Source organism: Aspergillus brunneoviolaceus, assembly GCF_003184695.1.
Source record: "Aspergillus brunneoviolaceus CBS 621.78 unplaced genomic scaffold BO95scaffold_76, whole genome shotgun sequence".
Lineage (NCBI taxonomy): Eukaryota > Fungi > Ascomycota > Eurotiomycetes > Eurotiales > Aspergillaceae > Aspergillus > Aspergillus brunneoviolaceus.
In genome coordinates, this window is record NW_020290806.1 from 68,103 (window position 1) to 95,323 (window position 27,221).

The window sequence follows — 27,221 nt, forward strand, 5'->3', positions numbered from 1 at the left end:
TCTCAGCTGCCTAGTGACTATCTATTGAGTGTGATCGCACCTACTTCATTCGATGACTCATAGCCTGACCAGTAGGTACATACATATGGAGAGCTTTCATGACGTAACATTTCGGAAAGTTACCCAGCGCAAGCGAATCGACCAATTTACAGGGAAAGCAGTCTGCTTCGAAACATAGAGAAAAGGATACGGGTTGTTTTTTCATTGCAGGATATTGAACGTTGGATATTAGAGGAAGGACAATGTTTAGCCAGGGGGAAGGGTGCTAGCATCGACAACGTCGGCAGCATCCTTCTCAAGCTCCTCGGTAGGCTCAAAGAGAGGAGAACGGGGCAGGGCCATGAGACCGGTGCGAGTGGATTCGAGGACACCGAAGGGAGCGATGAGCTTCATGAAGGAGTCGATACGGGAAGGCTTAGCAGAACTGTTTAATTCGGATATTAGTTTCCCATTCGTCTTTTTTGTCAAAATGAAATTCAACTCCCCTCCCCCAAAACAAAGCAAAGAGGGAATGAAATGACTCACACTTCGACAATGCAGTTGTTGGTACTGATATCCAGCACCTTACCACCGAACTGGTGAGTCAGGCGGGTGATGGCGTCGAGATGCTCGTGCTTGTGGCGGAGGGCCTGACTGTGCGGCAGGTTGCGGGGGTGGAACTCGGTCTTCGCGATCTGCTGCTTGGCGTCGCTCTGGCCCTGCTCACCGGGGGTGGTGATCTCGCGGTGGTGCTGGAGCAGCTCCTCGAAGAACTCCGGGCCGAGGATGCTGACCTTGGCGAGGAGAAGCTCGCGCTGCACCAGCGCGGAGTCGGTGTAGTCCAGCACCGCCCAGACGGGGACCAGGTCGTCCAGCTGGCGGCGGGCCTGCTCGACGACGCCGTCCTGGCCCTGCAGCACGATGGTCATGCGGGACAGATCCTCGACCTCGGTGTTGCACACCACCAGACTGTCGATGTTGAAGCCCCGCGCCGCCAGGATCCCGGACACCCGGGACAGCACGCCCGGCTCGTTCTGCACCAGACAGTTCAGGATGTGCCGCTTCGGCGGGTTCGTCGGCACCGAGGGCGTCTCGTACAGGATCGACGAGACCGCCGTCGGCGCGTCCCATTGCGGCGACGCATCGTTGACGGGCAGCGGCAGCGGAGACCGGCGGTGCAGCGCCTTGTAGGCGAGCGCGGAGGTGGAGCTGGACGAGGCCCGGGAGGAAGAGGAGGAGGTGGTGGTCGTTGTGAATCGCGGAAGCGTAGCGGCCAGGCGCGAGGTGCGGCTGGCCACAGCCAGGAAGGGCGTCGATGACGCTGTCGCAGACAGCATCATGGGGCGCCGGAATGCCATGATCGCCTGGGGGGTAGAGCAGGCTTCAAGGGGCGGGTTATGGGAGGGCGAGGATGCAAAACCGGGGGATCATGAATTAAGTTTCGCAGTCATCGATGGGCATTTTATGTCGGGGCCGCCTTCCGACCTCGGGGTTGCTGACTCAGTCCTCCGTTCGCCGGTCGCTGCTCGCTGCGCGGCGCTTTCAACGGTCTTACCGCTTTGGGTCTCCCCCCGGCCCAGACTCTCGTCACATGATCTGCTTCGATTCCAGTGCATCTTTCCCCATTGGGAGTCTCGCTTTACTTGTACTCCGTAACTCTGCACATCTCTGGGATCGGTGGCTGATAATCGCTCTTATTGAATACCACTGACTTCTCTCTTGTTTTTCTTGGTGTGATCGACAGTTTGTGTATTGTTCACATGTTGTGCTGAGAAGACACCTACTTGCTACGTGAGTTACATGAGTCCTATTCAGCTGTACTCCGTACTGTGACTGCAGACTGACACTAAACTACGGAACTAGTCCTTAACTTACTCTTAAGGCACACCCACTCAGCTTAGCGTCCACCAACTGGACGCTCTTCTGTTCTTCAGCAACTCCACCGCCTCCCAGGAAAGTCCTTCGCAGACCAAGACTTCCCAGTAACCTTGCTTTTGGGCCCTATTTTAGCCTTCTTCTCGCTGCCTTCTTATTACTTCTTTGACGTCTCTCCTCATTCCATTCGCTGCGCTCCCTCCTTAAATCCCTTCAATATTCCAATTCTCTCGCCTGTGAACTCTCCGCTACACTCATGGAAGAACACCGCCCCAAACGTTCTCGCTTCGATCAGACCGAGCCTGATTCGCGGCGCCCGTCTCGCTTCGACCGTCGCTCTCGATCTCCGTCGTCGCGACAAACCGAATCTGCTCGAGCCCGCAGCCCCCTTAGTCGAGAGCCTCGCAGTCCCAGCGCAGACCCTGCGAAGAAATCCGATCCTGCTGCCGCTGCTGGTATGTTCGCAAATTGTCTGGCGGTGGAATCGCACAGTGCTGACATGGTTTGATACAGCCGCCGCTGCGGCTAAGATCAACGCCCAGTTGCAAGCGAAGAAAGGAATTCAGCATGTCGACGTTCCCCCAATTCGCTCGGTAAGCACATCCTTCACTCCGTCGGTCGCATACCATCAGTGAAGGAATCATCACACTGACCAGCCCCGGTTTGTTTAGTCCGGAAGTCCTATGCCCAAGTCCGGTTCGCCTGGGGACGTCGATGCTTCAGGGAAGCTGAACGCCGAAATCTACGTTGCCGATGGAGACTATATCAAGGACATCGAAATCAATGATTTGCGCAACCGCTACACGCTGACCAAAGGCTCTACTCAGAAGATGGTAATTACTCCTGTTGCACCTGCTGATCTTCCAGGCATCTTGTTCGCTGGCTGACCAGCCGGCCAGCCGGCGGTCATGCGTTTTCCTCCCTTTGACCCTCTGTTCCTTAGTGTTTTATGATTGTGACTAAAAACTTACCCAAGTCAAACGAACTTATACACAGCATCTCACTTCCCCTCTTTTGCATCTGCTGACCTCCACTGCGTGACATCTAGATTAAGGAAGAAACTGGCGCCGGTACGCCTCCATCTCATACTTTTATCAACTGTTGACTGCTCAAGAAGGAAGCTCATGATTGATTCTTTTCTCAAGATGTCACTACCCGAGGAAACTACTATCCCGATAAGAGCATGGCCACGGCTGCGGTATGTCTCGCCCTTGTTCCGTCTCTCAAGAACCATGAAAATCTGACATTCTCGATGCGTCTCATAGAACCCTCCGCTTTATCTTCACGTCACGAGCACGAACAAGGAAGGCCTCGAGAAAGCTGTCGCCCTGATCGATGAGCTCATGCAGAAGGAGCTTCCCAATTTGGTCGATGAGCGACGATTCCGCCGGCGAGAGCCGGAACAGGTAGAGCGTGATGAGTTTGGTCGTGTATGAGATATATCCCCCAGGTCCACATCTGCTTCGAAGCTAATGGTGTACAGCGGAAATGGCCTGAGGAACGCATTCCCGTTGACCTCGAGCCCATCCCGGGTTTCAACCTCCGCGCTCAGGTCGTTGGCCAGGGCGGCGCATATGTCAAGCACATTCAGTCGAAGACCCGCTGCAAGGTCCAGATCAAGGGCCGTGGATCTGGCTTCATGGAACCCAGCACAGGCCGAGAGAGCGACGAACCTATGTTCTTGCACGTCGCGTGAGTAGTAACAACCTTCCCTAGTTCTTGCTCACCACTCACTGGTATCACAGTGGCCCCGACCCCAATGACGTCCAGAGTGCCAAAGAGCTATGTGAGGACCTCCTTGCCAACGTCCGTGAGCAATATCAGCGCTTCAAGGAGAACCCGCCCCAGCACAGTTACGGCGGTTATGGTCAGCGTGGCGGCGACCGCTATCACGGAGGAGGTTATGGCGGCGGCGGCGGAGGCTATGGCGGCGGCTACGGAAACCACCATCACAGCAGAGACAACAATAGCCACAATTCTCCGTCTGCATCGGCGAGCCCATCCACACAGGGTGCCCTAGGGGCCTCGGGATCGGGTACTCCCAGCGCGGCGGACTACAGCGCCCAGTATGCCCAGTATTATGGATCGGATCCGTATGCAGCCTACGGTGGGTACCAGAACTATGTCGCCTACTACCAGTACTACCAGCAGGCCGCTGCTCAGCAGCAACAGCAGCAACAGTCCCAGAGCCCTGCTCCTCCCCCGCCTCCTCCTGCCGCCGAGGCTCCTCCTCCCCCGCCTCCGGGCTCTGGCTCCCCTCCACCCCCTCCGCCTCCAGGCGGCAGCTACAGTGCAGTAAGTGGTTACCTTCTGACGGATTTGATGAATTGAAATACTAACCATTCGATCCATCCTGATAGGTCCCGCCTCCCCCAGGATTGTGATTCTATAGCTAAAGCTACGCACTTGACAAGCAACCTAACAACCCCGTATACTACAGAGCCAGACTGATAATCACCACGCGCAGAACGTGCATTGAAGGAAACTACAGTCATTTTAGCTGCTTACCTACTTACCTACCCAATCAGCGCCTGCATCACGCCGAAATCTAGCTGGCTACTAAAACCGTCCGACTGACTGATTTGCTTGGCTAGTATTTGTAGTATCTGATATGTTTCACTTAACCTTCCTGGCTTGCCCTACTGGGTCACTTGGTGGTGGTGCTGCTACTCAACTTCTGTAGAGAGCCCCAAACCGGAAATTATAGTCCCTGAGGTGTCCTACGATGCATGACCATTCATTCTTGTTGACTTAGAAAAAGCTTATCCTATATTGATTTCTAGCCCATTATAGTTCTCTGTCTGTCTTAGACATCTAGACATGTTGATTGTCGATAAGCAGGGAACACGGTGTGTGTGCCTTAGGCGATTCGAGGAGAGAGTGAACGCAGCTTAAAGGCTTGCATCCGTTATTATTTAAAATATGGCACTAACCAGATTCTAGAGAGCCTGAGGGGGGCGTAATGATTTCGCTTATGTTTCCCCAGGCGACGTAGGGAGCGGAGCGTTGTCTCAGTAATCGCCGAAATCCCGATACCCCGGGAACATCTCCGGGAACATCTTCTGCATGTACCAGGGGACATGATTCATATCTACAAAGTCGTCGGCGTGGCTTTCCGGCGCCATCCTCGCCTTGCGCTTGGCGACCCCTTGCGAGCCCTCCTTGCAGAAGTCGCACGCAAGGTCGCAAGGAGAGGATGTGGTCGTGGTCGGGTTCATCATCTGGGTCGAACTGGAGGGGGCCTGGGAGCCCATCTTCTCGAGCTCGAGGTCCCCAAAGAAATCCTTGATCATCTCATGGCGGCACCGGGTGGTGGTCTCGCAGTAGCCGATGACCTTCTGGAAGCTGGCCAGCCGGGCGAACTGGTTTTGGACCGTCGAGTTGGTTCGATTGTTGTTGCCGCTGCCGCTGTTGATCGGCCCGCCGGTGCGGTTGCGGGCATTCTCGACATCGCGCTGCAGGCGGTCGAGGATGCGGTCCCGTTCCTGGGTGTTGTAGTAGACGATCGAGGCGGCGGCCCGGCCGTCGCGACCAGCGCGCCCGGATTCCTGGACGAAGCCTTCGAAGCTGCGCGGGGGGCTCCAGTGGATAACGAACCGCACGTGCGGGCTGTCGATGCCCATGCCGAAGGCGGTGGTTGCGACGATGAGGTAGAAGGCTGGCGGGATCGGGGGCGGCTTCCCGTCGCTGCGGCTGCGGGATAGGGAAACAGGCTGGGTCGATGTCCATTCGGTTTGGATGCGAGTTCGCTCCTCCGACGAGAGACCGGCGTGGTAGGCTACGGCATGGATGCGGCCGTCCCAGGCTCGGGAGAGCGCGCTCGCGAGCTTGTCCGAGACAGCCCGGAGGGGCACGTAGATGATCCCGGACACCGGGGGGAGCTTCGCAGCCTCCCCGGCGCCCAATCGCGCCTCTCTGCGGGCCTGCACGGCTTGCAGCCATGCCACAAAGTCCCGGATCTGGAAGTCTTCCGGCTCGGTCGGATCGCTCGCAAAGTCGTCCAAGTACCGGACCTCGTAGTGGATGTTGGGGCGGGCGGAGGGGGTGTTGAAGATCCGGAGCCGGAGCGGATCCAAGCCCAGGAGCTTGATGATGTCGGCGCGGACCCGCGGGGTGGCTGTCGCCGTTAGAGCACTGATCGGGACGGGCGGGTTGGACAGGGCCCGTCGAAACCAGCCGAGTTCCTTGTAGGCCGACCGGAAGTCATGGCCCCATTCGCTGATGCAATGGGCTTCGTCGATGGCGATGCGAATCAGCTCCCCCTGGGAGTGGATCGTCTGGAGATTCCGCCGGAAGGTCTCGGTCTGGCAGAGCTCCGGGGTCACATACAGGAGCCGAGTCCTCGGATGGCCGGAGAGCAGGTCGTCCAGGATGACTCGTCTTTCGGAGATCGGCGTGGTGGAGTTGATCGTTGCTACTGCGACCCCGATGGCTTGTAGTGCCTTGACCTGATCTGTCTGCATGCCACCACCTGAGTAAATGGAACTGTGGCTATCAACAGAATCCACGAGAGGCTTACCATCAGCGCCAGCAGCGGACATATTACAACAGTCACTGTGCAAAAGGGCCAAAATCAGCCAACCAGGTTTGGTGCACGATCACGGAAGCAGGTTAAGCAAAGTGGCAGTCAGGAAGAGTTGGGATGGGCCAACCAACCTCCATGACTGGTTACTGCTGGGAGTTGGAAGCACAGGCTCTTTCCAAACGATGTGTTGGCTTGTAAGAATACATCGTGGCCCTCCACAGCGGCCGTGATCACATCGCGTTGCAGTGGTCTGTTCGTCCCAGATTAGCGGATCTATCAGCGAAAGAGAGGAGAGATCTAGCACCGCGTACCTGAAAGAGTTTTTCCGAAACACACGGCGCAGGTAGAAGTCTAGGTCCACTTTACGGCGCTGCAGACCTCCGCTGACCATATTTGCAGCATCCCAAATAGTATGGAGAATGGGAGCTTGGGGATTGAGGTGAGTTGGGAAGTTCTCACGGAAGCGCGACGCGGTCTTCGAGGAAGGAAAGCGAACACGATACCACGTGATCCGGTATAGTGGTTTTGCCCTACAAAAAGGCAGGAAATGAGGAAGGATGGAGAAAAAAGAACTTAGAAGGAGCCAGTGCAGACTTCGGGTGGAATTCATTATTTTTTCTTCATTAAATGATGGTACAGACATCTCCCACTGACCCAAGCTCGTATAAACCGCTGTGCAGAACAAGAACACGCCAATGTTGAATCCATCGCTGTGTTCGCAACCAATCTCTACCTGAGGGTATATCTATCTATCAGGTCTATATAATAATATACAAGCACCTTGGAAAAGGCCCACCGAAAAGGCAACGAAAAGAAAACAACAATCACAGATCGCTTCAACGCCACCGGACGTTTTTCATCTGCTTCTCCAGTTCCTCCTTAACAGCCATGACGTCCTGCGCCCTACGCTTCCAGGGTTGCCAAAGGCGTTCCATTTGAAGCCATACTTCCATAACTTCCTGGGGTCCGTAGCAACGCCCAAACGCGCGGAGGATGGTCAAAATCATGCGACGACCTAGAAAAACCCCGTTCTCGATTTGACGCTCCAGTTCCTCCTCCGACGCATCGGAACCAAGTGCCTCGTCGTCGCGTGCTGGCCCGTTGGAGACATTAACGGGCTCGACAACTGCATCGGGTTCCGTAGGCATGACCTCCCCAACGCCCGGCTCTTGCACTTTGATAGGAGTCTCTTTCTGTGGTAAATGGGTGTACAGCCCGGTTGTCGCGTGCGGGATCGAGGGTTGTGCGAGTGAGATGTACGACTCGAGCAACGGATTCTCCCATGTGGGACTTTTTCTTCGAGGGCGGGGATGAAATTCTTGTTCAAACCGCGACTTGGATTCATAGAGGGCTCGCAGATACGTCTCCCATGCCACTCGCAGTCTCTCCGCTGTCCACCCTTCTCTTCGCCGCCCATGATGGGCAAACCCATCGAAAAGGAACATGTATATCAACCCGCGCGGGGGTACAGCGAAAACCTTCTCCATGTCAGTAATGATAGACATCAGGGCTCCAATGTCGCCAGTCTTTTGGGCGTATAAGGACAGAAGGATGCGGAATGTGCGAGTGTCGGGGGTGATGGCGATCGCTCTTTGAAGCGTGCGATAATGATCTGGCAAGTGATCTTTGAGGCGGGCGGAGATCTCTAGGAGGCGATTGAGCCTTTTCGATCTTGCTCGGTAGGTTTTCATCTCGGTGGACAAGTTACCATGAATGGCGTGAGTGCGGGAGCCCGCAGCCTGGTTCATCATCATTTGCCCATAAATGGCTTCCGCTGCTTTCACATCTCCGGCAGAAATGAAGGAGGCCATCAGGCAGTTCATAACGGCAGTGTCAACGAGCTCGCCGCTCGAGGCGAAGTCATCGAATGCTTGCCGGACGCCGATAGCATCATGCTGTTGGCCATGACGATAAATTCTCGACACTTTGCCGGTGCGTCCAAACTGGAGACCTCGCTCTTCCATTTCCTCCACAAGCCGGTCGGCAACGGTAAATTGACCGGCTTTGATGGCAACGTCAAAGAGGACGGTAAACACAACCCCGTCTGACTTGACTCCGCCCCAATGCTCCATCTTTTGCCAGAGACCGATCGACCTTACTAAATCTCTTTTATATACTCTGCCCGATGCCCGTCCTGCGAGATGAATAGCAGAAGTCCATAGAGAACGGGATACCGGGAGCTTGGCAACAACCATGTCGTCAAGCAGCGCAAGGAACCGTCGCGCTTCCACCCACCGACGGTTCTCCGGGGTTGCAAACCGGCGTAGCAGAGCTCCCCGACAAGCTTTCGAGAGACGCGCGACTCCCGGATAAGGAATATCTCTGTAGAGTCGAAAGATGTACTGATTTGATTTGCTCTCGTCCCACAGGGCGTCCTGAAATCTCGTAACCGAATCAAGCTCCTCATCATGGTGCGACATTACTTCCTTAGCCGGTGATGCTCGTGTCGATGATGGGCTCACCATAGGTCGGTCCCTGGTGACTAGATCTGCTGCCTGCTCCCAATCAAGTGAATCCTCGAACAGTGTTTTGTAAAAATATGAGACAGATTTATGTAGTGCCTTTGTGGGTGTGGTCCTCCCTTTGTAGCCGTGCTTCTTCGGCTCGCATTTTCCATCCGATATCTGAGTCGTAGTGTTATTCGTAGTTGCGTTGTTGCGCGTGGGAAAGTTGGCTTCGCTCTCTGGTGATAGCTTCTCTGCGACAGACCCAATGTCGTGTTCTTCCCCAGAACTTCTGTTGACCTCCCCGCATGCAGCGGAATTGCGGTTGCCAGTAACATTTGCACTGTGAAGTCGCGCGCGAGGGCCCTGCGATGGCCTATTCACCCAAACATAGCCTTCATCGTTGTCTTCCTTCGCCCTCAATGCGATTCCCGAGTTGAACATCCGTTGCGTCCTTGACTGATGCAAACATTCCGGTGACGAGCTCAGACGATCAAGAGGACGGGTTGAGGGAATTTTCCCGGTCTGTCTCAAGCGCCGGTCCTGCCAGCTGACCGCATTACCTCGGGAAGACTTTTGGGGCATTGTCGAAAATGCTCTGCCACGAGGCGAGTGTTCGCGGCAGTAACCGGCCACCACCAAGGAACCAACGAATACATCGGCTATAGACGCCGCAGTGGGACGGGGCCGTCTGGAAGCAAGTCGTCTGACGGAGGCATTGTAGGAGAACGAATCGGAGGTTGACATGAAAGGGTAATTGAGGGACAAGCACGTATCCAATCGCTGCGAGAAAGGCCGCAGATCGGGCGAGCTCGGAAACCTAGTGGAAAGAGGCATGAGATGACAGACATCGTGGCATTGGATCAGCCATGCATGTCCCGAGGAGGTCTCGAGCAACAATTCCTGGGAAATTTCAGGCGGCAGGTGTATGGGTATGGGGATGCGACGGGGTGAAGAGGGGAGGGGAGGGGAGGGAGGAGTGGAAAGAGAGGAGAGGAGAGGAGAGGAGAAAGAAGGGGAAGAAGGCGAAGGCAAAGGATGAGTTCGTTGATAGTGTAACAGTTTCGAACCAAGTCAGAAGGAGAAGAGGAGGAGGAGGAGGAGGAGCTCCGCGTTCAAATTATTATTATGGGCTTTGCACTCGAACTCACAGTCTCTGCCATTTGTTTCCAAGGCGGAGCCGGGGTTGGAGCCAATCGGAGGCGCGCATTGCCAATCAGTGCCAATGGCTCTTTTTCCACCTCGACTCCCGCCAAACTTCAATTTCCTGGCTTTATCTGCCTGGGCCCTGCCACCTCCTCAAAATATCAAAACATAACCAGCTTCCCCCCGCCTCTCTTGAGGCTTCACGGAGGATTGTTCAATCCACTTTGATTCATTCTTGCCAGCAGGTCTGACCGTCTTTTTCATCCCCGGTCTCCCGCTTCCTTCTCACACATTCACCGGACAGATCCTCCTCCTCTTCCGCTGCCGCCGCCGCCGCCCTCTCCGATTGCACAATGGGCAAATACAACCTCACAGCGCTCCGCGTGCGCGAAAAAGCCTTGCTCCAGAAGGAGGTCAACCAGATCGTAAAATTACCTATCTGGGCCGATGTTATCGGCGATATTCCTCCCGCTCAAGTCCTCGTCCGAAATCAAGCACACCAACATCAATTGATCCGCCAGCGCCACAAGTGGGTCAGACTTAGCGACGGTAATATGGCGAAGCGCTACGCTCTAGAAGTTCAAGAAAAGAAGACGAAGCCGAAGAAGGCGAGCCGCATGTTTCTACCCACCGAGATCAAATACGAGGAGGATCAGCTGCGCAAAGAATTCTTCAAGGACCATCCTTGGGAATTGGCTAGGCCCCGAGTGATCCTCGAAACCACCGGCAAGGACTGGGTCAACCACGACTGGAGCCGGCTCCAGCAGCCAGGAAAGAGGTTGGATGGTGAGAGGTATGCTACCACACTTAACCACGGCTGTTTTCTACGCGTCTTGCCCCCGTTGCCATGCTAAGCATCATCTGCCTGCGTGTATAGTGTCGTTCAGCGCCAACTCTGGCTTCTGAACAATGTTTTCGGCATGACCAAAAGCGCCGCTTACGACATTGCTCGTCGCGAATTCTATCAACTCCGTCTGCGTGAGGATATCGAACGCCGAGTTGCGGCAGAGGAAGCCGAAGCTACTGGTGCTGTCTTTGGACCTACGCAGCTGGAGGTTGGTATGAAACTCGAGAACCAAGAGTTTGAGCGCTGGAAGGTCTGGGCCAGGGATGAAGCTCAGATCCTGGACGCGAAACACGCAGCAATGGCCGGTCCTGTAGTACCAGACAATGAGGACTCCGTGAGCGTAGGAGAAGAAGATCCTGCGGATGAAAGCGCGCTTGAGTAGAGGAGTCAGTAGAGATGTATTGGAATCGGGTAAGGAGGGGAGAGAAATTATTGGGATATTTTCATGTACACTACGGGACTGTTGAGATCTTTGGGGGGGGTTTAATTTGCTTGTACTGTTATATAAAGTTTTATACTTCTTTTGTTATTGCATTCAATCTCATTTTTTTTCTTCCCCCTTCTCACATTATCTATTTACTGTCCGATCAATTGTTTACTTTGTTTACTTGATATTCTTTTGATGTTTCCCCTTCATGCTTCAGATTTTGTTCTTTCTCTGTCATGGCGGCTACAGTACGGAGTACATCAAAAAGATCAAACAATAGCAGTCACGGGTGTTTCAGGTGTGGCTACCGGGCACGCTCCAGGGGCCAATCAACCACCAGTCGACTTATCGCCCGGAGGGTCTGTCTTTCTATTCTGCAAACTACAACTACAACTACAACTACTATACCTCACCTCCTTCATTCCCATGTCAATCAATCAACTCGCTGAATTAATCGCATCACTGAGCTGATCAGAGAAAAGAAAAATAAAAAGGTTATCTACTGCTATTGCAGTCAGTTGATTTAGCTGTGGCTTTCTTCTGACAGCTGCAACCTTTTTCTCCGCGTTTCAAGTCTCTCTCGCTCCCTCCCTCGCTCCCTCCCTCGCTCCCTCTCACTCACTCACACCCGTCACGCCGCCCGTTCTTCTCGACTTCCGTTGACCTCTCGGACCAACATCTATCGTCCTATCTAAATTTTGTACTGGCTTACAATCTACTCTTCTCACTTCTTGAATTACTATCAGGACTCTTCTTGAAATCCTCCCTTCTCGTGATTCTCGTGTTGTTCGGATTCGAGCAAGTTCTCGTCCGTTTGAAGCCTAACGAGTGCCGCCCGGGCCTGGCTGCGCGCCTCACGCCAACTGCACGCACTGTCGCCTCCTTTATACCCTCATACTTATCCTTTCTTCTTACGACACCTTACTCAGTTTGATTATACATCGATCATGCTTCGTGCAGGCCACAGAACACATCCCGGAGACATCTTGGCTATCTGAGTGCATGTTCGAATTCCGAACCATCAATCACGAAAATTGCCAGCGCCAGGCCGATCGCATAGACCCTCTTACTCCGTACATCGTCCACTATGTTGTCGACAATGGTGCGCCCGGAAGATACCATCAGGATGCCCTTCGCCTACCGTGGCGACGTGGACAATGACGACAATGGCAGACAATCTTTGGAACAGAGCCTACCGGTCTCGCTCGTACCAGCCTCGTTGGTGCCTGCTGCATTGGTGCCTGCCTCCAGAATTGATGCACCGGCTAAAAGTGAGGATGAGGTAACACTTGTCAGTGGAACCGCAGGCGACGGCAATGGCACTACAGGCAAACATCCACCAGGACCCCGCTTGTTAACAACCGAGGAGACAATCGAGCTGGCCCGCCGGGCGGTTGAGAATGGAATCCAAGAAACAAAACGCTCGCTTGCTGGAAGTGAAGCAGTCACCGATGTAGTGAAGCCGAAGTTAACAATCGACTTGGGTCACTCCAACATTTCTCGTATTCCTGAGTCAGTCGTGGATACCATCAAGGACGAAGTTGAGCGGTATGTTTCCTTTCACCTTCCTGCTGCGAAAGACGTCACCTGCGTGCCCGGACACGCTGACAACTAGCAGACTCTCGCTATCCAATAACCAGTTGGTTCACATACCCTATCGATTCGCAGAGTGTCGTCATCTACGATATCTCAACATCCGGGCAAACAGTTTCCGTGAATTTCCCAAAGGAGTACGTTCCGGGCACCTCAAATGAGCCTCTTCTGCTATGGACTCTAACAATGGTTTTAGGTCTATAAGCTGCCGCTTCTCGAAATTCTAGACATCAGTCGCAACAAAATCAGCCACCTTCCGGAAGAGATCAAAAAGCTCTCCTCTCTTAGGGTTCTTTCGGTAATGCAAAACCGCCTCGACGACTTACCACTCGGGATCTCCGACATGAACAAGCTTCAAATCCTCAAAGTTGCTGGCAACCCCTTACGATACCCCCTACGACGACTCCTCGAAAGCTCTGAAACAGAATTTGCCCCCTCGAGCTTGACTGACAACGAGAAGGAGGTGGCAGTAACCGCTGAGCTTAAAAGATTCTTGAAGACAAAACAGCCTGTTGCGCCCTTGGAAATTGAGAAATATGACCCGAGGTATGTCCTCTTGTCTCCACTCCGCAGCACTGAAACTGATATCGCAGGGCTTTTAGCGAGGGCATGCTTGATACTCCCAAACCTCTTAAGCGTGGAATGAGCAGTCGATTCCCTGTGATTCCCAGTACTGGCGACAGTGCCTCCGACCCCAAGTCACCCTCGTTAGGTCGACCACCGCCAATTCCAATGAAGTCCCACTATCGCATCGCTTCGGGGCACAACCCTGCCTTCCACGGTGCCGTACTACAGCGTCCAGGGGCGAAACCCTATGGTGCGTACAATGAGCGCAATCGAAGCAACAGCGAAGGCATTATCCAAGCCTCTCTCGCAGCGCGCAACAAGCGGATGGGAGTCATTCGGAAGAACACAGACCTTGGAACTCTCGACGAGACACGTCCCTATCGGAATAGCCATCTGCGAGGCTTGAGCTACGGCTCGATTCTTCGTACCAGGCCATCTGGCGCCCTATCTAGCAGCAATTCTTCCAGTCCCAGCAGCCCAAGGGAGCGCAGGCGCTTGAAGGACGGGTTTGTGAATCGAATGTCGAGTTTACCGGAACAAAAGGCAGAGAAAGTGACAGCCGAGCCCATTATCGCAAGCGCAAAGTGCATTCTATTCGCTCTCTTCCAGATTCAATCCAATGTCACGTCCTTGATAAGCGTCATCAAGCGTGAAGACGCCCGTCGAAATAGCCTCGAGATTGTCTTTTACAATGCTTCTACTCATGTCGATCGCCTCAACGAGGCTATCGAGAACGCAGAACACTCTCAATTTGAGGAAGCCGACGTGGCACGGTTGGCCAACGAGGCTGTCAAGCGAGAATGTGAGACATGCATTATCGCCTACACACACGTCGGCACACAGTTACGAAACAGTATTGACAAAATAGTCACGAACGGCGAGTCGTGCTATGTGCGTTCTCTGATTCTCATGATATTCGGTAGCATGGTTGAATTGCGCAATGCGTGTGCACATCTTGGAGTGCCCATCGAAAAGGGCCTCAAACCAGCTGCGAAATTGCCTGTTCCAGAAATTAGGGAGTCCGCAGGTCCGGACCGGTTTCTGGGGCCAACCGTGACACCAACAAGGGGAAGAGACCAGTCGTTTTCGACACGACGCTACCGAAGTGACACAACAATCCAGTACCCTCAGATTGTTATGAATGGTCCTTTCCACGCAGCATCGCAATACCAGTCTGCCGTCAGTTCACCAGGGTTTGCCCCGACGCCATTCAGTCTCGCCACACGGAGTCGGTCCAGTAGCAGATCCAACCACATCAATACTTCCATACCGTCATCACTGGCAACCCCTCGCTCGGGCGAGTCATTCCCTGCGATCCCTAGCTCTGTTATACCTCGAATCAGTCCGATGACTGGACTAGATGAGATCGAAGAAGAGCGCATTTTCGAGAGAATCTTCGGTCAGCTCAACTCGGCATGTAGCGCTGCTCTCCAGGGATTGCCTGTGGCATTTGCTCAACTGGTGCGATGTCTCGAACTAGCTGAGCAAACGCGGAAGTCAGAGGGTATCGTCATGCTTTGGAAAAATCTCATCCACCGCTGTCAGGTGTGTCTGGATGTCTCAGAGGGCTTAGGCTCAAGGCTGTCCAACATGAAGGTGAAGGAGCCTGGTGGTGGAACCCGGAACACGCGCGAGTTCTGGCAACACTGCAAGGCATTTTTGCAGTCTTTCGTAGACCTTGTCATTGACATGAAGGAGGTTCGAAATATGAAAATTCTCCCCAACGACATTGTTAACATGCTTCGTCCCATCCAGAGGTCGAGCAGAGAAGCCGGACGTATGATCGATGCGTCGCCCTGGTCTTTTCTTGCAGATAACCCCAGCAATCCAACTCCTAACATATACGGTCCTCCTTTGCAGGCTCATCATTCTCAGCACCAGACCTCGGTATCGACGACGAACACATTTCATCATGGCCCTAATTTATCGCCATCGGTCCATCTTCCTGCAACACCTCTAAGTGCCGCACTCGGTCCCGCTGCGCAGGCGACCGTTCCCTCTACCCCTGCCAGTGCATACAGCGACAAGTTTTTCGAAGGGGATGTCTTCCAAAGAGCCGACTCTTTGCTCTCGATGCCTAACCAAGCCCCATTTTTCGCCCGTCGCTGAACAGGAGTCTTCATCATCAACTTTCTCCGGTCTTCGTATCCACTGCGATAAACCGATGCTTTGACAGCTGGTTTCACGTGGCCACAAACTTGCGTTATTTATGGCTCAGTGAACAATTACGACATGATTCAATGTGCAGTATCACCTCTTCTTACTCTTACATGCTTTCCACGATCTTCCAGACATCCTTTGTAACCCTATTTGTGTCGCATATTTGAATGTTCTTCTACACAGACACCAGGAATACGGGGGCACATCGACTCGGGACTCCAAAACAGGCGGCGTACGGCTTTTCCAGCGTTCAACTTCTACTGGGAAAGGACTTTGCATAGCGTGCTCTATCCTTTTTGTTTTTGACTATGCATTATGAAGATCAAGGCGAAATGAAACCCATCATGTATTTGTTTTTTTACCCCTTGTGATTCCTACCTACTGATAGAGAGGGGGGCACCAATTAAAGAAAAAAACATCATAGATACCACCACAACTTTTCGAAGGCAAGGGAAAGGGCACCTCTTTTTCCCTCGCATAACATGACAAATTGCATCGAAAACGTGAAACTTTCTTGCTGTTGGTGCAGCAATCACTTTGCAAACCTAAAATTCAATAACCCCCCTTTTCCAAACCGTGGGGTTGGTTTTTGTGAATTGTGTGTGCTTCTTGTTGTTTTTTGTTTTTTTAGGGGGCTCTGCTGTATTCCTCCCAACACTTCGCCCCTACTGCATTGCATGCATCATGCAGGCTTCCTCCCCCCCTCCCCCAGGAGAAAGATTCGTGGATGTGCAAGACATCCACGCACTGACCTACAGAATTCTCATACATCTACGGTACAGAGATGATCGTTCCCTTGTCAATCTAGACTTTTCAATAAGTGAATTCCTGTCGATTTGCCAATCCCCTTCGACTGCAGCAATTAGCGATTTGGGTGATTTTGTCTTTCCTTTACATGTACACATTGATATATATCTTTACTGCGATCATGTCAATCCCATTGCGAAGAGTCCAGAACCACATCCCGCACAAAAGCCAACATTTCCCGGGGCTTCTTAGCAAACACCGCATGGCCTGCGCCCCAGAAGAGATGGTAGGTGACCCCTCGCGAGGAGGTCCAGAGACCCGCTGTCACCGGTGGTGGTGGTGGTGATAAGGGGTCATCGCAGCTACTGGTATCTGCAGGGCAGGTGGTATCAGAGGACAAGGAGGAGGAGTGGTTTGTATGACGCAGGAAGCCCGCATCGTCTACATGGAAATAATTACCGGTGAACGGGCGCGAGAACCCCTGGCCGCCGTGCCAGGTCATATTCTGCAGAGCCAGTTCGATGCCATAGTGGTTGAGGAGGAAGTCGCTGTCGCCAGCGTAGACGTGGAGGGCGATGTGGTGGGTGGTGATGAGGTCGGGGAGGATGGTGTCCGCCGGCGGTTGGGGCAGTTGGCCGTCTTTGAGGACCAGAGTGCGGATGGTGTCGTTGCAGGGGAGATAGGTTTGTGCGCGGGAAGTGGTGGTGGTGGGGATGATGGAGGAGGAAGAGGAAGAAGAAGGAGACGGGGGAGGAGATTGCTTTTTGGTCTCTGAGGTGGTCGGATTGGAATTGCGACTGTTTGCCGGGGATGGAAGATGCGAGGATTGAGATGAGGATGATGTTGATGATGAAGGTTGGGAAGATACAGGTGAGGAAGGAGACGGAGGGAGCAAGTTCAGTGCAACTTGGACGTCGGGTCGGCTGAAATATGAAGATAGTAGGGGCAGTGGGTTGAGGGTGGTACAGTTGTTGGTGATGTCGTACACGTCGAAACACTGATGGTGGTTCTGCGCGGTGGTGGAGAGGTATCGTGATGCTGTGGAGAATGTGGCGCAAGATCCGTCGCCGGTGGTGGAGTTCAGAATGGAGGAGAGGATTTCTTCGGGGGTGGTCAGAGGGGGTTGCATTGCTGCTGCTGCTGCTGCTGCTGCGGTGTCACTGCTGCATGTTTGCTGCTGGTCTGGTGTCTCGTTATCGTCCTCTGCCTCGTCGGGGATGGGGATGGGTCCCTTAGGCGGATATTGTGCGGCTTGGTGGAGGACTTGGTCAAATCCGCAGACGGAATCGCCTTCAATGAACGCGTCGAGGATCTCGGGTAGAATTTGTAGGCGCGATTGCTGGGAGCGCATGTATGCTACGGTGGGGATGGTGGACATGGCGATGGAATTGCCAAATGTCGCATCCCCGAGGGAGATGGAGCGTAGATGGAGCGTAAAGGAGGCCTGGTGGTGCACAACGGCTGAGGCAAGGTAGGGGATGTATATACCGGCGTAGGATTCGCCCATCAGGTGGATCTGCTTGGACCTGAGCTGAGGGAAGTGGGTGAAGAAAGACTGTAGCCATGCGTAAAGGTAGGAAGTCACTCCCTCGTTGTCGGACAGTGGATAGGGCTCACTCGCCGTGGACAATCCCGTCCCTACGGGTTGGTCGATGTACAGAACATGTCCCAGCTGCGTCCAGGAGTGGGGATTGCGCTCGAGCTCGGTAGAATTGCCAACGAAGGTCAATGGCCCATTGCCCGATAGCAGTCCGATCAGAGACGAGCATCCAGGCCCGCCATTGAACCATACTAGCCGATGTCTGATTAGCTATTGCGGCTGGATCTGCAGAGAGAGACCAACTGATAAGGTTATCATCATGCGCAGGGTGTTCGGCCTGGAAGAGCCAGAAGAACAACGAGTTGCCGGGTTCGGTCTCAGGAACAGGAATCCGACCGGCCCAGCTGGTAGGAAGAGCAGAAGAAGGGACGCCTGGCAAGGAATGAACCTCGAATTGGGAGACGTCCAGCCGACTCGGAGGCAGGAATGCCCAAAGCATACGGATCAAGGCGTAGACAGCGACCAGATTCATTTTCTCATTTTCTCATCTTCTCTTCACTCCTCACTGCACTACAAGCACTGTCGTAGCGACTGCTTGACTCCATCTCCGTTATATTACAAACACTGTTGTGAGTCGCCATACTTATAATGATTATCCCGATATTGCTCTCAATAAGCTTGAGCTTATTGAACTCTACAAAGAGTCACGGAGTGGCGCCGACTTTGCGTGTCCGAGCTGATACTGGTACAGATTACACTCTGAGAATGACATAAGTAGTCCATTATGATTTCAGTGGCTTTGTCCTACCTCATTGTCTACTACTAAGTAGCTTTGATGGAGTATAGCGAATCACCTGATTTAGGGCCAGGCATGCGGTCACGGGATCGGCCCTGGCTTCCCAAAGAGGCTATCATCCTCATCTTCAAGGTTCCATTCCGCTTCATTGCCTACCTAGTAGGCTCGGCCGGTGAAAGCATCAATCAGGCAAGCAATGTGCAGCGGAGTTTCAAGAAGTCGCAGTAGACATATATGTCGATAAAAGGTTCATCATCACTCCATATTATCTGTCCGCCCTGGCCTGACAGGCCGGAGGAAGTTCTAGTACGGACTCCGTACCCCCCCCGCCCCGCCTGCAACAGCGCAACGCGGAGCCAATAATGGCTCCAGACTCGCGCAACGTCTCGACTCTCAACTCTACCCTGCAGCCTTGGGGAGCAGAAACCGGGGTCTATCCTAACACCGCTTCTCTTATGGCTTGCCTTGCCAACGGGCTTGGCTTCTCTCCCCCTCCCCAATTGCCACCTCGCCGTCCTGACCCGGGATAATGAGGCGGCCACGCGTGGAGTATCTAATTGTTGTGACCAGTGCGCAACAAAAGTGAGGCGCTAAGCCAGCATCAACCACAGAATTTTCTCGCCCCTTTATTCGCAGAGGAAAGGCTCGAATGGCCCAGACACATTATTCGCATGACGTTTTCGCCGTCTGCCGTCTGTTATTCGTTCTTGTCGGCAATCATTACTTACGACTCGTACAGCGCCTTCTATAAAGCGACTCCAACTGCAAGTGCTGCGGATCCAATGAATTATCCCACCCCTTAGCAAGAACTGGATAGTTTCTCGATACGGAGTAGTAGATTGACTTGCCGGGGCCATCCGACCAGAACCTTGAGCATCAGATTCCTGCTGGGAAACATAGACCCAAACCGGGGAAGAACTACGGTACTATAAGTTACAAGCCATTGCTGACTCGGGTTGACTTACCGATGCTACCACGCGTGTGATCCACCCCGACGGGGACTGTTGGGTTATCAATAATGAACATCGACGTCAATCTACATATCAATCTGCTAGGGTGGATAGATCGGGGCTGTCCCCATGTCCCACCCCAACCCAAGGGAGGAGCCAACGGGAGGAAATTAAACACGGTCGCGGGCGCCTGTGAAGTGAAAAGGGGCTTCTGTAGCGCAAGAAGAGTTCCCGCCGGCGGTCAACAACCCAGACTCGACTGCAGTCCCGAAAGTGTCGGTGGGCAAAAAGCGGAACCGCCCCATCGCTAATCCGCCATGCGATAGTTAACTTAGTAGAAGAATAATGGGTTTGACGCCCGACTATGAGATTGGGACCAATCGGCCGGTCTCATCTAGGTTTGCATGACAGAGAAGAGATGCAGAGTTGCCGAAAAGTCTTGGATGAGTACTGAGTACTCCGTACCTATGGTACTAATCAGTGCACACGAGGGCCAAGCAAGCAAGCAAGCTGATGGATGGCATGATGCTAACTTAATGGGTGCTGATGCTCCGTGATCTATCGAGATCCCATGCTGCATGGTGCCTGCCGTTCGGCGCCCTGGGATAGGGAATAGGGAAACGAAAAACAATCACCCACTACTTCCAGATACTCATCCCACACAGATCTTGTCGGCCAAATTACACATATGTCTAGAGAGTGGATGACAGAAATCACCCAACCTGCATGCGGAAGAAGTCTAAAGATCCAACTATGGTACGGAGTACTACTCACTCACTCATACTTGCCGGTTGTTAGTTATAGTTTTCCGTATGGAATGTCCGGCCATCCCCTGCTTGGGATCTTTTCTTACTCTGTGCAGAGACAGTCTCCTGTTCATCACATAACTAACTACTAATAAATAATCTGTAAACAAAAAAAACCATACTGGAACAAAACAAAAAAAAAAACAGAAACCCTTCACAAGAGCTCGGAATTAGATGGATTCGGTCTTAGATCCATCCGAACACAGTCAACGGCAGGCTGCATCCATTTGCTTTGCACATTGCCATGATTCAGCGGGAATACACCGAATTGCCCTCCTATCGAAGTATCACCGGAGACTATCCCTCCTAACAATACCTTTGGATGTGTTTTGGTTCCTCCCCGAATCTATTGCTCCATCCCACCCAGATAGAATTCAATTGACTGGTGGCGTTTCTGCATGGGTTAGTTAACCAGTTGAACCAATTTGAACCAGTTATGGGGAGCGGACTCCCTATCACATTTGGGAACTCCAGGCCTTTTCCACGGTGCCGGGTAGCAGCATTGAAACCGGCACACGCCCGAGGCCTGAGATCGCACACGATACCGTGCCCTGCCCTGGTTGTGAGGAATGCTGCTGCTGCTGCTGCTGCTGCTGCTGCTGGGGTGGAGTCAGGGATTATCGCCGCGGGAATAATTGACTTTCTTTCCCTTTCCCTTTGCCTCTGGTCTTTTCGCCTTCCACTTTCTCAATCCTTGCGCAGTGATTAATGAATGAATGAATGAATGAATGAATGAATGAATGAATGAATGAATGAATGAATGAATGAATGAATGAATGATTGATTGATTGATTGATTGATTGATTGATCCTTTCTTCCCGACACCACCTTGAACTAACCATCGGGCCAGGCTTGAAGAAGGGCAATCCTCGTTAAGTTAACCTACTAGTACTTACTCACTTCTTCATCTTTCTTTACTTCAGCGTTTCTTCTCTTCTTCTCTTCAAGCATCCCACGTCATCCGCTATGTGATGAAGGATTGTTGATGGAGAATTGAAGTTATAGTTCCCTCTCCTTTCAGCGCAGCTTCCGTGCCCGTTCCCAGCTGGTCTCCAGGTGGTTCGCAGAGCCAAAACAGAAACCGGAAAGTTCGTAGTTGCTGCAAGCGTCTAGATTAGATCAGCCTCACTTTTTCCAGTGCCCCTGCAAAAGGCTCACTTGCCTCTCCTCCCTCTCATTTTTTCCCTCTCTCTCTTCCTCTCTCTCTCTCTCTCTCACTCTTTCGCTCTGACCAGTCAGTTTATACGGTTTAGTTAGTCTCTTGCAATGCGGTAGTGCAGGACTGATCTTGTCTTTCCATTGATCACTGCCCATTCCTTTTCTCGCTGGTTTTTTTTTATTCTTTCTCTTCATCTCTGGTATCGCTGTAGTTCCCTTGGCTGGTGTTTTTCCTTTTATTTTTTTTCTCTCCCCTTCTCCCCCTCTTAGTTGACACTGACCTTTTTCCCTCCCCTCCCCCTGTGTACGGTAGTGCAGGGTTACTCTTCGGAGACTTCAACCGCTGGATCTACTGAAACCCGCATGCTTTGTTGCTGCCATTGGGGTGGGTTATCAGAAACATTGAATATCCCGGTCTCTTTGTTCCTCTGATCTCGTTGCTGTCGCCTTTCTTCCTGTCCGCATCTGTTTGCTCTTCCCCTTCGGCATTCCCTTCATGGTTGTCGCGTAGCCATTTGATTGACCTTGTTGTCTCCCTTTCTGCTTCAACATATACAGCTTCACATCTTGTGCTGGGTGTGACATTGGTGTCGTCTACTAAGACTTGAAGATCAAAAGGCTTGTCACGTCACAACAAACACCACAAGAGATCTATACGATATATAAAAAGGCAGAAAAAGGGAGGGGGGCACATTTGCTACACAACAACTACAACTGGCCGATTTCTATATCGTCAGTCCATACCTACCACACTTATTCAACCAATCTTCAACTACAACCACCACCACCACAACAAACTTCCCATTTAATGATCGACACCAGCGATCGACGTCGTTGACCAAGATCAGGTGCGCACTATTTTCCCCTCCCTCGCCTTGAAACCCTGTCGACCCCAGGCAAGGACTGACAGAAGGGTTGCTGGAAAGGGATCACAATCGAACCTTCCCCCCCCCCCACACCGTCGTTGTCGTGGTCTAGTATAGGGCTACGGTGCCTTGCGTCTATCACCAAGGAAATGCCCGTTTGTCCCACGATCTAGGTGCAGCCACATATCGTCAAATTTCCCACTTGGCACTTGGACCAGTTTACTACTCTCCTGCCACGCCTCAACCACCAACCTCCAGCCATCACCCTTTCCTCTCTCAACCCTACTACCTCACCATTATCTGCTCGGGCACTAGCGGGATCGGATGGAGATGGACCTTCAAAAAACGAAGGAGGCCCGCCGGGATACGCCGGGCAAGCAGGAGGGAAGCGCCGACTGTCCGTTGGAAGCCTATGGAGGAAGCGGCCATACGAAAGAGTCGCCCAAGAACGATTCGCTAGACCATCGCGATACGAACGAACGTCCTGATCCCGCGGACGCGCGCCAACAACGGCAGCCGGGCAGTTCTACTTACTGCGAAGATGCTTCGCAGTCTCCGCCTGCAACAGCGCTCCTAGCGCCAGCCAGACCATCATCTTCATCGTCGAAGACCCTTGACATTCCGCCCGCGGTTGGGCTTCGTTCCGAGGAACATAGGCTGCTGCTGACCGCCAAGCGCTATCCCCCAGTAACGAAAAGCACGCTGAGTGAGCTGGATCTCCCATGCATCATGAGCAACATCAACCTGCGCATGGATGCGAACTTCGACCGGGACCTCCATTTCAAGCCCGACCTCGACGGGGAGAAGGGGAGGCGGAAGCGGAAAGAGGCGGCGGATTACTGGGAGGCCATGGCCGTGGAGATTTCGATCTACGCGTTCTACTCGTCGCCCGAAGCTGCCGGCCTAGCCGCGGATGCGCGGACTCACCAGCGACAGGCCTTCGAGCCCCGACTCCCTGCCATGTTCGACACCTTGCAGGATGTGTTGAAGACGCTGGTGCCCGAACGCGATCATCCCGGGGTGGTGCAGAACCTCGAGGTGCCGCTACTCATGCAGCAGATCCAGAAGGGGGTGCTGGATATGGTCCGGGTGGCCGCCTGGCTGGCAGGGCTGCTCAAGACGCATTGCGCCCCGATGCGGGATGAATGGGCGGATCGAATGGTGGAGCAGATCCGGTCCGGGTCGCAGTCGCAGAATCCGATGGAGATTGTCGGCGGCCTCCAGACGTTGTTCGCGATCCTGGAGGCCATGAAATTGGTAAGGCGTCGGTTCACGCGCAGGGTGGTTTTTGCCGCCGCGAAAGAGAGAAATGGGAACTGATTCTGCTTGCCTTAGGACGTTGCGAACCACCAGATCCGCGCCTTTCGGGTGCTGCTGGTTGAGGACACTGTTCCGTTTCTGCAGGAGTATTTCCGGGGCAAGATTGAGAGGGATAACTTCCGGGTCGACTCGTCGCGACTTTGGTATCTGGAGACCCGGGAGCGGGAATTGCGACAGATGGACAAGGCCGCACAGACGGACGGATTCTGGCCGATTTCGGTGCTGTTTCAGGGAGTGTCCGACTTGTTACTCCAGTTTCACCCCCCGGACGCCTTTCCGGAAACCTTTGTGTTCGACTCGGACCGCTTGTGGCAGCTCCGGACCTGTCTTCAGAACCTGATCAACCTGGACATCTGCTGGTTCATCTTCGAGTCCTACATCCATACGCAGAAACGCTACCTGTCGGCCCCCGCCCAGACATACGCCACCTTCCGGTCACGCATTGGATCGTTGATGGAGGAGAACGAGGACTGCCTGCGGGGGTCGGTGCAGTGGGTGCAGAACGTGCGGTGCATCGGGCTGGAGATCGCTCGGTTCGCGTGTGCCGCCTGCTGCAGCGAGGGCAACACGGTCTCGGACGAGGTGATCACGCAGATCGAAAGCGCGCTGGAGTGGCACCTGTCGAACGAATCGGGGCTGTTCCAGTACTTCCAGGCCTCGCTGCGCGAGAAGTTGCTGGCGGCGTCGTTCGCGGCGGCGAAGAAGTACCTGAACATGTCGCCGCTGGCGATCTGCGAGTCGCAGCGCAATTTCCCCCACACGGCGACCGCCATGCTGGGCCATCCCCAGCACTATGACGTCGAGCGCATCTCGATGCGGCTGGCGCATATGGGGGTGCTACACTGGCGGGTGTGGGCGCCGATTCTGTATGTGCGCGAGAGCGTGTCACCGACTGACGTGGCGATTATCCCGTCGAACGAGGGCTATGACGTGGCACGTTCCGCGACTCTATGATCACGCGGGCTGCCTCCGGATGAATTCTTTTCTAAAATATCTTCTCTTGTTTGTGACACACGGGTGGCGTTGGGTCAGTTTCATGCAGTTCTTCAGCGCGGATTGCATCGGTTTGTTCTGGTTCTGGCGTTTGACAGGGGTGAGACAGCGCATATATAATTTTGGCTCTCTTGTTTTTCTGATGTGAGGCGATGGCAGGGTGTTTGGTTCCAGGGTCGTTCCAGAAGGAATTTAGATATGATTGACTTGACTGGCATCTTGCATTTGGGCATTTTCAACACCTACGGGGCAATTACTCAAGCACCTACTAATAAGATCTTGACTTGACGGCTTGGATGGTGGGCATGCTGTCGAGGGTAAAATATGCATAATAGGATTTCTTCTGTTCATGCCGTGTTTAGCATCTCTTCCGACTTGCAGTCAGCACTATCTGTATACAGCACTGGCTATATTATGTCAGCCACCCCAGATCTTGGACCCACATCGAATTTCGAATTTCCCAGTATGGAAACCCCATCCATCCCCACTTGATACATAAATTTATACCTTTTACAAGACCTACATCCCTTGCCACGTGCCTTTTCCAAAGTCACGAGCTAGCAAACCAGAATCCCCTCAACTACAACCAGCCAAGCCCATTTAGTCCCAATTTTACCTGCCAAAAATCCATGGACTAAATCCCGTCAATCTCTTCATCATCTCCAAATGCGCACCACCATCCCTCTCCTGCGATCCGCTCCCACCACTCCCACAACAACAACAATCATCCTCTCAGCCTACCTCCCCACCCTAAAAGCCACCCACCTCCAGCGCATCGCCCAGCGCACCGGGATCAAGTCCAGCGGCACGAAACCCGTGGTCATCCGCCGCCTGGAGACGGAACTTCCGCGAAGCGAGTACGCGTACCGTTCCCGCTGCCGTGATGCCGTCGATGGTGCCGAGCCAGGCCCCGAGCCAGCCCCGGGCACGACGGACACCATGAGCATCCTCAGCATCGACATGGGCATCCGCAATCTCGCCTTCGCGCATCTCCTCGTCGGCCTGCCGCCATCTCCACCTCTTTCTTCTATTCCCGTTCCCTCATCCCGAGAACCGAGGGAAGAGAGGCCCAGCATCACGCTAACCGCATGGCGCCGCCTCTCCCTCTTCGACTCCGACTTCGACTCCGACATCTTCCCGCCCACCACTACCCTCAACCACCCACCCGCAGACGCAGACGCAGACGCAGACGTAGACGTAGACCCCGCCCTCGAACCGGAGGAGTATTCTCCCCCCCTCTACGCCGCGAAAGCGTATACCCTGCTCACCACCCTGCTGGAGCGGTACCGCCCCACCCACGTGCTGATCGAGCGCCAGCGGTTCCGGTCCGGGGGGTCGGCGGCCGTCCAGGAGTGGACGATTCGCGTCGGCGTGTTGGAGGCGGTGTTGTATGCTGTTTTGGAGGTGTTGAGGCGCGAGAGGGGGGGTCTGAGGGAGAGGGGGAGGCGGGTGGTGCCGCGGGCTTGGGGCGTGGAGCCGGCGCGGGTGAGTCGGTTTTGGGCCGCGAGGGTTGCTTCGGGGCTTGGAGTTGGGGATGCTGGAGTTGGGGATGGACTTGGGAAGGGAGGGGGTTTACTTGGTGGTGCGTTGCTGGTTTCTGGTGGTGGTGATGTTGGGTCTGGGTCTGGGTCTGGGTCTGGGTCTGGGTTATCAGGGGTGGAGGGAGAGGTGAATGTCACTGAAAACCGAAACGGGGAGCGTAAGAATGGTAGGAGGCCGGTGCAGGAGCAGCAGGAGGAGCAGGAGCTGACTCAAGCTGAGGACGGAACTGCTACAGCTACAGCTACAGCTACAGCTACAGGGCGTACACGCAAGAAGAAAAAGAGCGCGCGCGAGGTCAAGAAGATGAAGATGGATCTGGTGGGGCATTGGCTGCAGAATGCTACCACCACCACCACCACCACCACCACCCACCGTCCCGGCACTCTGGCCGTGGCCGACGACCATGAGTTACAGCGGTGGGTGCAGGCGTATCGCTCCAAATGGCAATCCCCCAAACACATGGGCACCCGGACTGGCGCCCACGCCCACGCCCACGCCCACGCCCACGCCCACGCCAACTTGCCGGATATCGGCAAGCTGGACGATCTGGCGGACTGCTTGGTGCAGGGGGTCACTTGGCTGGAGTGGCAGCAGATGCGCCACCGTCTCATGGCTAATCCTTCTCTGTTGGATAAGATCTAGCTTAGCTGGTCACGGTTCGGGTATGTATGCACTGTATGAAAAAGTAGATGTATTATAGTAGACCTACAATACTAGTTATAGTCTCGTGCTACTCCACACTAGATCTACATATACCCGTATATCAAACTTAATTCATTTCGTGTCTAATATCCGCTGTCATAAGCAAGATCGTCATCGGATGGTCGTAACCCCCACTTAGGATCTATTCTTCACATAGATACAAATGTCCCCGAGAGCGAACACATGCCTAACATTCTCGTCCGCTCCAGCTAGGGACCCCCCCCCCCCCCCCCCCCCC

General features: G+C 53.7%; 8 protein-coding genes across 8 annotated transcripts; 4 read left to right on the forward strand and 4 right to left on the reverse strand.

The window, feature by feature from the left end:
• Positions 1-30: 30 nt before the first annotated feature.
• BO95DRAFT_446762 (acetolactate synthase regulatory subunit) lies at positions 31-1,394 on the reverse strand. The gene is made up of 2 exons (XM_025587462.1): positions 526-1,394; positions 31-424 (listed from the first exon to the last, which is right to left on the reverse strand). The coding sequence occupies exons 1-2, from the start codon at positions 1,335-1,337 to the stop codon at positions 247-249; spliced, it is 990 nt and encodes a 329-aa protein (XP_025438136.1). The 5' UTR covers positions 1,338-1,394; the 3' UTR covers positions 31-246.
• Positions 1,395-1,688: 294 nt separating this feature from the next.
• BO95DRAFT_260903 (KH domain-containing protein) lies at positions 1,689-4,552 on the forward strand. The gene is made up of 10 exons (XM_025581507.1): positions 1,689-1,770; positions 1,843-2,309; positions 2,368-2,447; positions 2,526-2,687; positions 2,903-2,924; positions 3,000-3,052; positions 3,120-3,284; positions 3,338-3,546; positions 3,600-4,149; positions 4,215-4,552. Exons 2-10 carry the CDS (start codon positions 2,111-2,113, stop codon positions 4,236-4,238), a joined length of 1,464 nt encoding a protein of 487 aa, XP_025438137.1. The 5' UTR covers positions 1,689-1,770; positions 1,843-2,110; the 3' UTR covers positions 4,239-4,552.
• An 84-nt stretch (positions 4,553-4,636) lies between these two features.
• Positions 4,637-6,809, reverse strand: BO95DRAFT_446765 (putative RecQ family helicase RecQ). Its single transcript, XM_025587463.1, has 4 exons — positions 6,691-6,809; positions 6,511-6,629; positions 6,374-6,408; positions 4,637-6,311 (listed from the first exon to the last, which is right to left on the reverse strand). The coding sequence occupies exons 1-4, from the start codon at positions 6,768-6,770 to the stop codon at positions 4,866-4,868; spliced, it is 1,680 nt and encodes a 559-aa protein (XP_025438138.1). The 5' UTR covers positions 6,771-6,809; the 3' UTR covers positions 4,637-4,865.
• A 376-nt stretch (positions 6,810-7,185) lies between these two features.
• On the reverse strand, positions 7,186-9,908 carry BO95DRAFT_485345 (pentatricopeptide repeat protein). The gene has a single exon (XM_025590395.1). It carries the CDS (start codon positions 9,658-9,660, stop codon positions 7,216-7,218), a length of 2,445 nt encoding a protein of 814 aa, XP_025438139.1. The 5' UTR covers positions 9,661-9,908; the 3' UTR covers positions 7,186-7,215.
• A 200-nt stretch (positions 9,909-10,108) lies between these two features.
• Positions 10,109-11,358, forward strand: rsm25 (mitochondrial 37S ribosomal protein mS23). The gene is made up of 2 exons (XM_025587464.1): positions 10,109-10,762; positions 10,847-11,358. Exons 1-2 carry the CDS (start codon positions 10,323-10,325, stop codon positions 11,196-11,198), a joined length of 792 nt encoding a protein of 263 aa, XP_025438140.1. The 5' UTR covers positions 10,109-10,322; the 3' UTR covers positions 11,199-11,358.
• A 664-nt stretch (positions 11,359-12,022) lies between these two features.
• On the forward strand, positions 12,023-15,779 carry BO95DRAFT_261076 (putative cell morphogenesis protein Sog2). The gene is made up of 4 exons (XM_025581509.1): positions 12,023-12,791; positions 12,862-12,973; positions 13,033-13,382; positions 13,430-15,779. The coding sequence occupies exons 1-4, from the start codon at positions 12,331-12,333 to the stop codon at positions 15,510-15,512; spliced, it is 3,006 nt and encodes a 1,001-aa protein (XP_025438141.1). The 5' UTR covers positions 12,023-12,330; the 3' UTR covers positions 15,513-15,779.
• A 643-nt stretch (positions 15,780-16,422) lies between these two features.
• Positions 16,423-18,849, reverse strand: cp9 (putative serine carboxypeptidase). The gene is made up of 2 exons (XM_025581508.1): positions 18,154-18,849; positions 16,423-18,101 (listed from the first exon to the last, which is right to left on the reverse strand). The coding sequence occupies exons 1-2, from the start codon at positions 18,380-18,382 to the stop codon at positions 16,495-16,497; spliced, it is 1,836 nt and encodes a 611-aa protein (XP_025438142.1). The 5' UTR covers positions 18,383-18,849; the 3' UTR covers positions 16,423-16,494.
• Positions 18,850-22,756: 3,907 nt separating this feature from the next.
• On the forward strand, positions 22,757-26,923 carry BO95DRAFT_372743 (ribonuclease H-like protein; the record flags this gene model as incomplete). Its single annotated transcript, XM_025583015.1, has 4 exons — positions 22,757-23,683; positions 23,762-24,676; positions 25,523-26,266; positions 26,501-26,923. 4 exons carry the CDS (start codon positions 22,757-22,759, stop codon positions 26,921-26,923), a joined length of 3,009 nt encoding a protein of 1,002 aa, XP_025438143.1.
• Positions 26,924-27,221: the final 298 nt, after the last annotated feature.